The 12524-nt window shown below is 49.2% G+C and overlaps 3 protein-coding genes across 6 annotated transcripts; 1 reads left to right on the top strand and 2 right to left on the bottom strand.

Moving 5' to 3' along the window:
• Window positions 1–237: 237 nt before the first annotated feature.
• QRT1 (Pectin lyase-like superfamily protein) lies at window positions 238–3328 on the bottom strand. The gene is made up of 5 exons (XM_048699546.2): window positions 2559–3328; window positions 1956–2145; window positions 1644–1850; window positions 742–977; window positions 238–626 (listed from the first exon to the last, which is right to left on the bottom strand). The coding sequence occupies exons 1-5, from the start codon at window positions 2870–2872 to the stop codon at window positions 479–481; spliced, it is 1095 nt and encodes a 364-aa protein (XP_048555503.2). The 5' UTR covers window positions 2873–3328; the 3' UTR covers window positions 238–478.
• Window positions 3329–5720: 2392 nt separating this feature from the next.
• Window positions 5721–8861, bottom strand: LOC125541267 (uncharacterized). Of its 4 annotated transcripts, none has more exons than XM_048704719.2 (3): window positions 8482–8860; window positions 7590–7808; window positions 5721–6224 (listed from the first exon to the last, which is right to left on the bottom strand). In XM_048704719.2, exons 1-2 carry the CDS (start codon window positions 8752–8754, stop codon window positions 7590–7592), a joined length of 492 nt encoding a protein of 163 aa, XP_048560676.1. In that variant the 5' UTR covers window positions 8755–8860; the 3' UTR covers window positions 5721–6224. The 4 variants fall into 4 exon arrangements, with proteins under 4 accessions (XP_048560676.1, XP_048560677.1, XP_048560678.1 ...); XM_048704720.2 differs by having other exon boundaries at window positions 5721–6218; XM_048704721.2 differs by having other exon boundaries at window positions 5721–6190.
• Window positions 8862–11127: 2266 nt separating this feature from the next.
• LOC147984286 (uncharacterized) lies at window positions 11128–12203 on the top strand. Its single transcript, XM_087539728.1, has one exon. It carries the CDS (start codon window positions 11250–11252, stop codon window positions 11991–11993), a length of 744 nt encoding a protein of 247 aa, XP_087395854.1. The 5' UTR covers window positions 11128–11249; the 3' UTR covers window positions 11994–12203.
• The last annotated feature ends 321 nt before the right edge of the window (window positions 12204–12524 follow it).

The raw sequence follows: 12524 nt of genomic DNA, 5'->3' as shown, positions 1-12524 counted from the left end.
AACAGAAGTGGGGAGGGGAGAAGAACTGCAGGGACCCACGACCGCCTAGGCATCCAACGGGTTTCGACCGCAATGCCACGACCAGGAGACACCTGACGCATGCATCAATAAACGACGGTTTCGCCTGGGAAGCGCGCGGCCGCGAGATATCGATCGGACGGCGCGCGAGCGCGTGTGCTCTGTAAGACAAACGAGCCAGCGGGCACTTTTTAGGTTTTAGAATCAAAGAAACCTTGGTACGACAAACGGAAAAAATAATTCCTTTTCACAGGGCCAACAAACCTCATGTTGCTACATATGGACGTGTCAGGCCCGTTACACGCCGGTGCTACCACATGTAGGCTAGGAGCTGCTACTACCACCACTAGTAAGTAGTACATTATCTGCAGTGGAGAGAAAGCAATCTGAATGAACTGGAGGACGACGTCGTGCAATCCTCTCCACATGTTTTTCTCTCTTTATTTACACCGTCTGTCTACTACAACCGGAGCCACTGCTCGCCATTGATGTAGTCCCGGCCGAGGAAGGGGCGCACCTCCTCGTAGGTGAGCGCCCGCGCCCACGGCACCCGCTGCCGCGAGCTCGCCCCGGGCCCCTTGCACTTGTACTCCCCGAACATCACCGTCCTGCACGCCCATGAAACAACAAGAAAAAGCTCAGCCACACGCGTCACTCTCCCACGGATTTCCTCCATGATCAGGTGGTTGAGGTCGAGGTTGAGGCGAGGGGAGCAGCACGTACTTGGTCCTGGCGCGGTCGCCCCAGTCGCTCCAGCCCTGGGGCACGACGATGCCGCCGAGATCGCAGAAGGCGTACACCACCCGGGCGTACCTGCCCCACGCCCTGCCCAGGTACAGCATGCCGGAGCCGGTCAGCCGGCACCCCACGAACGAGAACCCCGACTCGTCCGACGCCGAGCTCCGCTGCGACGCCGCGATCGCGCCGTAGCTCGTCGCCACCGCGTGCAGCGCGCAGCCCTGCGAGTTCATGCAAAGTCGTCAGTTCCCGTTCATCGTGTCAAAGAAAAAACGTACTGTAGCAGCATGCATGCCGTGTGACGTCGCGTTCGTTGACACTTTGACTTCCGATATATTTTTCGGGCCAGTGAGACAGTCGTGCATGCCGAGATTGCAAAGAGAATGTGACCACAAAAGGTTCTAGCATAGGTTTGTGCAAGAGCATTGTGGGCATTGTTTGTGCCTAGCTACCGGATTTCCACTAATCTAGCTATCTAAGTGCTAATCAAGCTGTGCGCCACAATACATGCTAGAGAGCCTACACGTCAGACACGTCAAAAGTGAGGAAACCAAGTGTCAAACAAGTGCTTGCTGTAAGAAATGGAATGGAATGTCAGGGATTGGTGCATGCCTGAATTGTGAAATTTGTGATAGCAACCCACAGTGCAACGGCCAAGAATTATTATTCTGGTCCATGGAAGGGAGGACATGCAGATGGCAAGGCGGCAAATTCGGCATCAAAATAGTAGCCTATGGGAGCAAAATATTCTACAGTGGTATTATAAAAGCAGCGTGCACAACTAATTTTTACCTAGCAACATGGCAAATATCGTAGAGAAAATGTGCATGGTTGATACACAAGAACGTATTGAGAGCAATATCAAATCTTGGACAATCTTTCAGTACCTGGTACAGGGACCTGGCGTTCCCGAAAATGAAATCGATGGAGCCCTGGATGTCGCAGTTGTACAAGTAGTGCCTCCCGATGTTGTCGAAGAGCGTGTCCTGGGTCCCCAGTATCCTGCACCTGTACAGCATGGTCTTGTCGCCGGACAGCCGCAGCGCCACCGCCTGCATCCCCACCGCTCCCGGCGGCGCGGCCGGCGCCGAGTTCTGCACCGACCACGTACGACGCATATACACATGTCACATTTCGAAGCAAGAGGCGGCTGATCGCCGGCGATGGTCATGGGCGGAGAGGTAGAGCCGGACGTGCACCTCGAAGGTGATGTGGCTTGCGCAGAAGTAGTCGGCCTCGACGGCGAAGGAGGCGGAGTAGAAGGTGCCGACCTGGTGCCCCGTCGCGTCGATGTCCGACGCCCGCGCGTTCCATGTGATCACCGTGCGTCCGGTCCCCATGCCGATCAGCGACACGAACGGCTTCGTGATCGGCACCGTCACCTTCTCCCTGCATCCATCCACCACATCCCATGCCTAGCTTGTTAGTTCAGTCCTTACACAAAAGAATTGTTCAACAAAAAGGACCCATTCTGTATTCATCCGTGCATAATAAAAATATAGTAGTACGATATTTTGCCTAATTAGAAGCAGCACACTCTACAGATTTAGTAGAGCCTGCATTGTGTAGCCTGCAGGCACTAAGATAGAAATGGGAAATTACTAGCTTCGGTAGCTGCTACCGGCAGGCAACGCACACATAGCCAGCTCTAGATGACTAGAAATGGCTGTTGAGAAGCTAGGAAGGGAGGAACACACTGTAACTTAATGGCCCCATTAACTCTTGGAGGCAGTTACTGCGAAGTCGAGATCGATTGAGGGGCAGCGGTGGTGGACTGGACGGGCGGATCGCGATCGCCTCACCTGTACACCCCGGGCCTGACGAGGATCTTGACCCGCCGCGTGTTCCCGGCGGGCACCATGTCGACGGCGCCCTGCACGGTCCGCGAGTGCCCCGTCCCGTCCTGCGACACCACGATCGTGCTCACGCCCACGCCCCCGCGGCGCGCTGCCGCCGACTTGACGTCCACCGGCGCGCCGCGGATGAGCCCCGCCACGGCCGGCATGGTCAGGTCCTCCCACGTGATGAACTCGGCGCCGGCGGCCGTCACGGCCGCCAGCAACAAGCCCAGCACCACGGCGCAGCAGGGCCGCTTGCCCGCCGCGGCGGTGGCCATGGACTCCTAGCTCTAGAACGAGTGTGTAGGTCAGATCGTCACGCTGGGATCGGTGAACTGGATGGTGATCGCGCACGCGAGCTAGCACGTGGCTTGGGAGGGAGACGGCCGGACTAGGGAGCTGATCAGCTTGGCAGAGGATATATAGAGGAGCTCGATCGATCGGTCGGTCGGTCGGAGGGGGGCTGCGTCTAGGCGTTACTGGCACCAGATGACATGATCGGAGTGATGGTGCACGCGATGATGATATGGAGGAGGGAATGGGTTGGGTTGGGTTGGGACGGAATGCAAGAAGACGTTGGAGGCGCGAGGAAGTGGTGACGCCATTAAATATGGGGAGCGCCCGGCCGGCCGGTGCCAGCTCCCCTCTCCGACGCACAAATCGTGTCCACTCCGGTGCGCCGGAGCGAGAAGAAATCGATCGTCGACCAGGGAAGAAACAGGAGCTACCCCTCAAAAAAAGAAAAAAAAAAAGAAACAGGAGCTGATGTGACACTGTTTGTGTGCACGCTGGTTTCTCTTCACGGAAACGAGAGTGGTTCCGTATGGGAAATCTCGGGTAACCGACGCCTAAAGCGCGCGTGAGGTGTGTGGTGTTTTCGTACACCGCACGAATACCCCGTTAGCTCGCGCCACACACTACAAAAGTCGATACGTACTGGCTAGCAGGCTAGCTAGGGGTGACGATCGAAACGGCGACACACGTTGCACGTTCAGAGAAAACTGGTGTCCAGCCCAGGGAATTCGTAAGGGTTACAAGTTAAAAAAAATTGTTGCGATCATAATTGGTAGTGCATGCCGTAATGGCTGGTGTTTATTTATGTCATTTTTTCAAGATGTGGAACTGGAAAGGTTGGTCATGGCTTGTGCGCGAGGGAGTATGTAGATTTGTTTGGGGAGTTTTTGTGTTTGATTATGATCCCAGCCATGGAAGGATGAATCTGAATGGGGGTAGTTAGTAAGTGGTTAGCACAGAACGGTTGGGTCCAAGCACGATGCACGTTCCCTTTCTTTTTTACTGCTGACCTAGTTTTTGTTGCAGTTAACTGCTTTGGCTTTAGATTGTCCAGAAATGTTCCGAAACTGCATGCTGCTTCAGAGTTCAGACGAGAATGATTGAAAACTTATAATAACCTACGAGTCGATATTAGTTTCTCCTGCTAATGCTTTCTTCAAAGGAAGAGACTCGAGAAGGCTGCTACTAGTGGTTTAGGCCAGTGAGCATTTACGCGCCAAGACTGACGGACCTAACATCGTTGAAACTGTTTTAAAACATTGTTAGAGTTTGCAAAGTGGTCAACTTGGCAGGTGTCTGTTGACGATAAAGCAATCCTAGATTGCTCAGGCCTCAGAACATGTCAAGTTCTCGTTGGGATGACAACGTTCTTGTTCCTCCAAGAGGACCAGGCGGCAATTTCATTCCGTTGAGAATGTTCACAACTTTGCAACTCGAGCCGCCACATGTAACACCAAGAATGCAATAGCACCTCTCGTCAACAGTTTTGCTTCATCATGGTTCTGCTTTACTATGGTACCGCAGAAAGCCGTAACTTTGAATCCGCTGGCAAGTGTAGAAAGAACAGCAGAGCTTCGGAAATTGAATTGTTGCAACATTCGTACACACTTTGCGGGTGACCTTTGAATGAAAAACGGGACGGCGAATTTTGCATGAATCTAATTTTCTACTCTAGAATGAAGATCTGTTAGCTAGAAATACACTGAAGCAAGTGGCCTGGGTTATAGCTGAAGGCAAATTGATGACCACATGCTTGATGCTTCATCCTTTCGTCATCTTGTATCTATAGATTACGCCTAAGTACACTTCCTGTTCACTAATATGAAAACGTCTTACATCAGTGAATGGAGGTAGTATGAAACATGAGACCAACACATCACCTCATTTTTCTCCTCCTAGTTTAAGTTTGATCAGGTGGACATGGATGAACTTAAGAGCCACCCAATGGATCATACAATCAAGATTCTAGAACAACAGATCTCTAAAGAAGAAGATGAATATACATGAGCAGAAATAATCTCCAAACACAAAATTCACCAGTATGAATTGGAGGTCTCTCTGCCACTGTCTGGATGAAAGATCAGCTGGCATCCTGCCGAAGGCTACTCGATGAAGGTGTCCAAGTGTCATAGCAGTCATCTGCCATCGCTGAAGAGGCATGTTATAACTTATAGATGGTGCTGATGAAGAACCTAACGAGGACATGGCTGAAGGCGGTCTTTTCAGTGAAGGTTTAGTCATGTAGGGTTCTAGGGAAAATTATGATGATGTTAGCCTGATGTAATAACTTTCCCTTTTCCACGGTTCAGTTTCGTATTCCAGATTAATACAACTTTACATCTTCTATTTTCCATTCTCTACCAACTCCTTTCTATTCTTCAATTTTTCAGTTCCAAACTGATCCGGGCTATATCAACCTGATTACAGAAGTTACTAAGTGAATATCCCATCCCAATTATGTTCAACGTCCAGCTGCATCTACAATCTCGATTCATGTATTCAAAACTTTTGACTTCCGTGTTTTGTCCGTGTAGGTTTGCACATACAGAAATACTACATATGCTTGTTTAGGCAGCCTGCAAAGTTATCACATTACCAGACGAAAAGTCTATAATCCTACCCTTAGTTGATTCTGCATGATTGAACTTATCAGGTAACCACTTAAGTTATAGCCTGCAAGTTTGGACTTATGACTCATCTTGTCCATGCAATACTACACAGACTGAGTCCGTTTATGAACCGCTACGGAGAAACGAGGAAATCCAACATCAGCACACAGGATAAGAAACGAAGTTGATTCCTGTCACCATGATATAAAAATACTGGCAGTCATTTGAGTTGAATGGACCTTCTCAAATTAATGCACATTGCATATAACCACATGCGCAAAGGGTATGTTGATGCACAATGATTCTTATTTTGGGGAGAGCAAAACCAGCACACAAATGATTTAAGTGTCCAAATTTCTAGTAGTGATGTTCCTTCTCGATATGTGCAGAAAATACATAAATAGAGATATTCTCATCTGGCTACTAAGAATGCCAAAGTACTTCTTACGAGGGAGATGAGGATCAGTCTGCTTCATGAAGGTGCAAGTTAACTTTGCATACTGCAGAAAGGTGTAGCTTTTGCATCGACTGACAAGCCAGATGAAAGACCACGGAGAGAAGTTGAAATGCTGCGATGACCACAGTTAGCAAGTGATCTTCTCTTGAAATGATCTTCGTAAAAAAGATCTTCTCTTGAAATGGGACGAGAAATTTTGCATGACCCATCTACTCATTCACCTTGGAGGCTTGGACCTGCACTTCTCCAAATGTTTACAGTGTACTGTTTCTACAAAGAAAGATAGGGAAGAAATGATTGGAAACTGAGAAAGTCAGCATACATCCTCCTGTTTAGATACTCATAGTAACCAGTTAGTTAAACCAGATTGCCAGCTCACAAGTTTGTGACGAGTGATTGATGATGCCTCCAAACAAGTAAGGTTGCACGGAACTGATAGTTCTAGTTCTAGTGAGTGATGCACTAAAGTAAATAAAATCGGATGGTAACTGAAATGGGACGGTGCTGTACCAGTAGTCCAGTACACCATGATAATATAGCTAGAGGAAAAACGACTGCCACATGTTTCATCCTCTAGACCTCTACCCATCTTATAATATTTGTGTACTAAAGTGGAGCACAAAAACTGATGCAAGAGAAAGACACATCTCCTCAAGTTACAACCAGGTTCAGATCCAGTGGGCTTGGATGCACCTATGAAATGACTCGTTAGACCATACAATCAAGATTTCAGAACCTGCTGCAAATCTTCATGGAAAGTTAAAACTACATACAAGTATATTTAGTCTCAGTTGGCGTGCTTATTTCTGGTAAGCAGTATTAGTATTCGACTTGGAGTCACGAATGCTAATACTCCTTAACAATTTCAAAGTCCTTCGGATGGAGACAAAAACAACTGTAATCCAGCATTAAAGACTGGGCCCAATCCTTGTGGTGCTCTAATGTTGAGTACACAAGAAAACCAACATTCCAAATTGGCAGTAGGGAAAAAAAATACAAAATCGGAATGACCTTCGAGCACAATATTCACCTGCCAGAACTGCTGATAACTACTCTCTGTAAACTAATATAAGAGCATTTAGAACACTACTTTAGTGATCTAAACGCTCTTATATTAGTTTACAGAGGGAGTAGAAGATACCATGCATGGTGTTTCGATTTATTTAATGAAATTACACATGGCACCTAGTCTAACGTCCCATATATGCATAATTATTTGCACATCATTTGTCATATGATCTTCCTACACTTCACCCACTACTGAATGCTCTCTCAGAGTTGAGAAGTTGCAGACTGCAATCAATAATCTAACCAGTGAGCACATAATTGGAGTAGCAATCGCAGCCCTCATTGTGTAATCCATCTCAGTTTTGGTCTCGGCTGTAGCAATGAACTTAAGAAAGGTAAAGGCAGCGCTGCAGAATCCAACAATTTGATTTACTTGCTTCATCAACTTACAAACATATACTAATAAACGATACTGGATAGCTGCTTCAGAGATGATAATCGCACTTGTGGCCACAAAATTGCTTGGTAGGTAAAGCAAACATAACGATTCGATTGGCTAACTCAAACAAGAGGAAACAATATTTTCATGGGGAAACAAAGTTAACAAAAGGATCAATTCACTCATACCTAATTATTATTACGTGCCTGCTCAAGCTCAGGCCTGTGAATTGCCATGCGAGCAATCTCCGATACAGCTGCGTCACTTGCAGGTGTATCATCACCAGCAAGCTCCTCATATGCAGCCTCAAATGCTTCTTGCCAGAACCGTGGAAGCCATACATGATCACCAGTGCGCGTGTACAAGTCCCACATCCGGCGCACTAGTTTCTCCCTTTCCTCCATCTCCTACTCAATTCATAAGTAGGCATACTTCAGTACTCACTAGAAAAACATAAACCCAGAAGTAGTTCTAGTTTCATTTGCTTGAACTTTACACTGGCCTACCGCCGGTAACAATATCAAGATTGAAACACTACTTAAATGATTATCACAAGTCAGCACGTTGCCATAACCCAAACCAAGAACAAGGCAGACGGTTCTTCATACATGTAATATACCAGCTAAAACATTTCTTCATAAAAATCGATATCAAGGTATCACCGTAACATCATGGTTTCAGGTTTTCAGCATAAAGCATAGCACTTCCACAGCATAAAACTGAACATTCAGAAACTGAAAAGATGCATATGTATGGCTGAAATCCCCATATGTCTAGATAATTAATTCGTCGTGCAAAGCTTGATTACTATCAGGATTCCAGGTATACTCATATGTTTGTTGAAATGAGTAAGTGTATCACCCAATATCGAAAAAGAAGTAAGTGTACCACCCATTTCATTCTTATTCTGAAAACTTAGAGGTAACCAACTAACCATCACCTTAAAAAATTCGCAATGTCAAATATTTGATGTTTCTAAGAACAGATACATGTTTGAGGTCAGGATTTATGAACAGAACAACTGAACAAGCACCAATGTAGGGCAAGATCTGAGAGGAAATGTGTGTAGAGGGGCCGTACGAGCGGGTCGAGGTCGTCGAGGAGGGGACTACTCAAGTCCCAGGGGACGGCGGCAAGGTCGCCGGAGGACCAGCGGAGGGTGACGGAGGCGGCGAACATGGACCAGAGCGCGAGGAGAGCGATGGCGACGAGGGCCCACGCCTTGTACCGCCCCTTCCCGAGCAGCGCCGCCTCCGCGCCCCCGCCGGCGGAGACGGGAATGGAGATCTTAGTCGCCGGCGTCGGCGAGGGTGGACGGACGCCGTGGTACTGGTGGCTGGCGACGGCCTTCATTGCTCTACTCCGGCCGGTCCTGAACCTCGAAAGACGGGAGTGGAGTGGCGGGTAGGATCGTAGGGGTGTGTGCGTGTCGTCAGTGAAGAAACAATCAATTGTTCTCTTGCTCGCTTCAAATTTTGGTGAAAAGGTGCAACTTTTGTAAATCCTATAGCAGTTTGGTTTAAATAGTACACCCTCTGTTCCTAAAATATAAAGACGGTAGGAAAGGCTTCGTCGACGGCAAATCACTTGGTTTTTTCACGAATACGCAATGCTTATGTATCTTTTTATTGATGCAAGAAAATAGAATGAGTACGAGGGTACAACGCATGGCACGAACACAAGATGACATGAACACGGTGCCTAGAATAGAGAGACATAGGGTGCTCGACCTGAACAAGTAAACAACACGGCTAAACCCTTGGCTTAAGAGGCAATCTGAACCAAATATGACATCCGATAAATTCAGCACCGGGAACACTGCGAATAGACAAGAGCACACCTTCAAAAAGGATAATGATTTTGTGGCGGCATCGCTGTTCGATCCGAAGAATCAGACCTAGGGTTTTCGATAGTGCTCGAAGAAGGGGCAGAGGGAGGCCATGGTAACGCCTCCAACGAGGGGACGACACTCATCGGTGTCACCGCTGCCAACACTAGCAAGTTGAGCGGGGTTTTCCCCTGGCCTTGGTTGAAAACAAGGAATCAGAGGTCAAGACGTTGGTCGAAAACCATCACCACAAGAATGGGAGCCACGCCGGACACACGAGCCTTGAACATGACGGGAGGACAGAGCATCGAGGAGGTCGGGTTATGGAGGTGGCAGGGCGGAGGGGGCGGCGTAGGGGATGAGATGGCAATCTACGAAGCCGACGAGCCAGGAACTAGTGGGGACGCAGATCCGGGCCATTGGGGCCGGGGCCGCCAAGCTACTGACAAGCCAATGAGGCTAAAGGAGATGAAACCTCCAGAGCGTCGCGATCGTTGCCGCGCCGGAAGAGACACCGTCAATCCATGGACATTGGAGAACACATGACAAGGGCCTCAGGGGCCGGAGCTGCACCGACAGGACGTCCACTGTGAGGGCACAAGTGCCCGTCGAATGCCAGAACTACGCGTTGCCAGGGGCAGCCGCCGCTGAGGAGACACCAACGAAAACTCACGAAAAGCCAGAATCGTGGAGCCATGGCCGGCATATCAGAGGAGAAAGGACGCCGCTGTGGCACCACCAAGGGCGGCCCGAGCAAGGGCCATCCCGGGATATATTCACCAAGGCGCTACCAATATTGTCATTTTACTTGTGTAAGTGCAATCTCAAGCTTCTAGAGACGGTTGGGATTCTTAAAATAGGCTTTCGCCCCGCTTTATAAATAAAACAAACATCCATACAACCAGATCCAGAGTAACAAACAACTAATATTGCTGGGGTAGCAACACAATCACGCTCAAAGAAAGCATAAAAGAAATCAGAGAAAAAACACCTAGTGCCAGTAGGCACAACAACACTATGGAGAGGAGAGGCGACGCATGGTAGTTAGAAGCGTATCCAACATGAGTCCAAGTCGGCCGCGGTCCCGCTGTCTAGATAACAGATGCGAGTACGGGAAAGCAAGGAATTTGAAGAACGGGTTAGAGGGCCTGCCTCTCAATCACCATCTTATTATGCGTCGTCTATAAAGTCCACGACATCGCCGTGAATATGAGCCAAAATAGGTGAAGTTATTGCTCGGTCTAGTTAGTCATGGTTTCTAGGAACTCCGCAAGGTCTAGGGCCTCCAATTAAGCCCCAACGCCTTGCTGGACGAAACTCCAAAGGGCACGCGCATGCACTGCACGCGAACAAAATGTGGGCCCTAGTCTTCGGGACATCACCAAGGCGGTAGAGATTGAGGGACGGCGATATAATAGTGTGTATAGCAAATTTGTAACCTTGGTTAGCTAGCTAGCTAAGATTGGATTAGTCCTTATCTAACTCAAACTGATCAGGTTGTTCACCCCGATTTGGTTGTTGTAACCGTGTATTCTTGGCTATGTAGATGGAGATAAGTTGGCCTTTGAGACTTGAGAGATGCCCATTTCGGCTCAAATCACAAATGTCGAACTTCACATTTCCTTCAACCTGCAGAGGAGGAAGTATATGAATCGGAGATTCTGCCACGCATATCAAGAAGGTTAGAAGGGTACTGTGCTGGATTCCTACTGTCCACGTACGGTGCAGGTGCAGGTAAAGTTGCAGTTGCAGCGGGGCGCGGGCGGTGCAGCGCGTCAGGCTCGCGCGGCTAGCCACACCGCGCGTGCTTTGCCGTCTGGCGCGTCCGTCCTTGTCTGGAGCAATTTCCCGCTTGAAATGACTATTGCCCCGAAGAAGACGTTGCCGCTCACTTTCTGGCCACTTGATCAAGAAGGAATTTCTGCCCTATAAACAGTTGACGCACTGGTCATGCTGTGTGTAAGTAGCTACGACTAGTGATCGAGAATATACACCTACATACTTAACGTACGTACGACTCATGTTGCCGGCTGTTGCACCGCCCACCGCCGAGGCCGGACCTGATCCACCGGTCAATCATCCCGAGGTGGAGATCATCACCATGCGCGTGGTCTCGGCAGCGGAAGATGCCGACGAGGCCGAGCCGGCGGTAGATACCACCAGCTTATCGTGTCCAGTACTGCTGCTTCCCACACCATCCTTGGCAAAGGGCATGCACGTGCTGCTCGTCCAGCCCGCCACGGACTCGCCGGCGGCGTCGCTGGTCCCCGCCAGCCGCGGGGACGACGCACCGGCTGTTCAGCAGGCGAGGGATAAGGACGCCCGCAACAGCAAGGCCGCGAGGGAGCTCCGGGGCTGGCTGATGGTCCTGGCCACCGTGATCGCCTCCATCACCTACGCCTCCGGGCTCAACCCGCCCGGTGGCTTCCAAGGCGGAGGCGGGGACAGGGTGACGCCCGTCCTCCGCGCCACGAGCCCCAGGAGGTACACGACCTTCTACTACTGCAACACGGCCGCCTTCGCGCTGTCCCTCTCCATCGTGCTCCTGGTGGCCAGCCAGGACCTGCGGAGGCTGGCCAAGATCAAGGTGCTGGAGATCATCGTGGCGCTGGACGTGCTGGCGCTGCTCATGGCCTACATCGTCGGCTCCACGTTCGGGTTGGAAGAGCTGGGTGTTTGCGCCGGGCTGGTGCTCACCGTGCCGGTGGCCCTCGTCATCATGTCGTCTCGCGTCTGTGGGAAATACTTCTGGGACGAACTCTGAATCTCTCTATGATAAGAAATTACTATTATACGGCCATTAGTTAACTTCCATGTGTATGTGCGATTAATTGAGAGATCTGCTTCTAGTACATTGCTCGTGGATGATTTGTGTACCTTCATCTTTTTATTCTTGGACAACATCGATCGGTCGTTGGGCCTCTTTGATTCAAAGAAGTTTCAAATGAATTTCGCAGGATCGCAGTCCTTCACAACATTTCCTATATTGCTTATTTGATTTGTGGAAATCATTCCATAGTAGTGATGTGTCAAGAGATTCCTAGCTAAAACAGGAAAGCTGAAAGTACCGAAGCTTCAAACTCCTTACTATCGTAAGAATCCATACTTCCACCACAAACTTTTTTTTACAGTCCATTGAGACAAATCAGTTCATTTCTTCTGTTCCCATTTCTCTGGTTTGCACATGCACTTCTCTTTTCCCCACATGTTCTTATGTATGTGCAAGAAACATGCAGATCAAAGAGGCTTTGAGATAGTGAATAGGAGCATATTCACCCGGCATCCTCAAATCCTC

This window comes from Triticum urartu, chromosome 2A, assembly GCF_056163025.1.
Source record: "Triticum urartu cultivar PI428250 chromosome 2A, HENAU_Tu73, whole genome shotgun sequence".
NCBI classification, from domain to species: Eukaryota; Viridiplantae; Streptophyta; class Magnoliopsida; order Poales; family Poaceae; genus Triticum; species Triticum urartu.
This window is presented reverse-complemented; position numbering and strand designations above follow the sequence as displayed.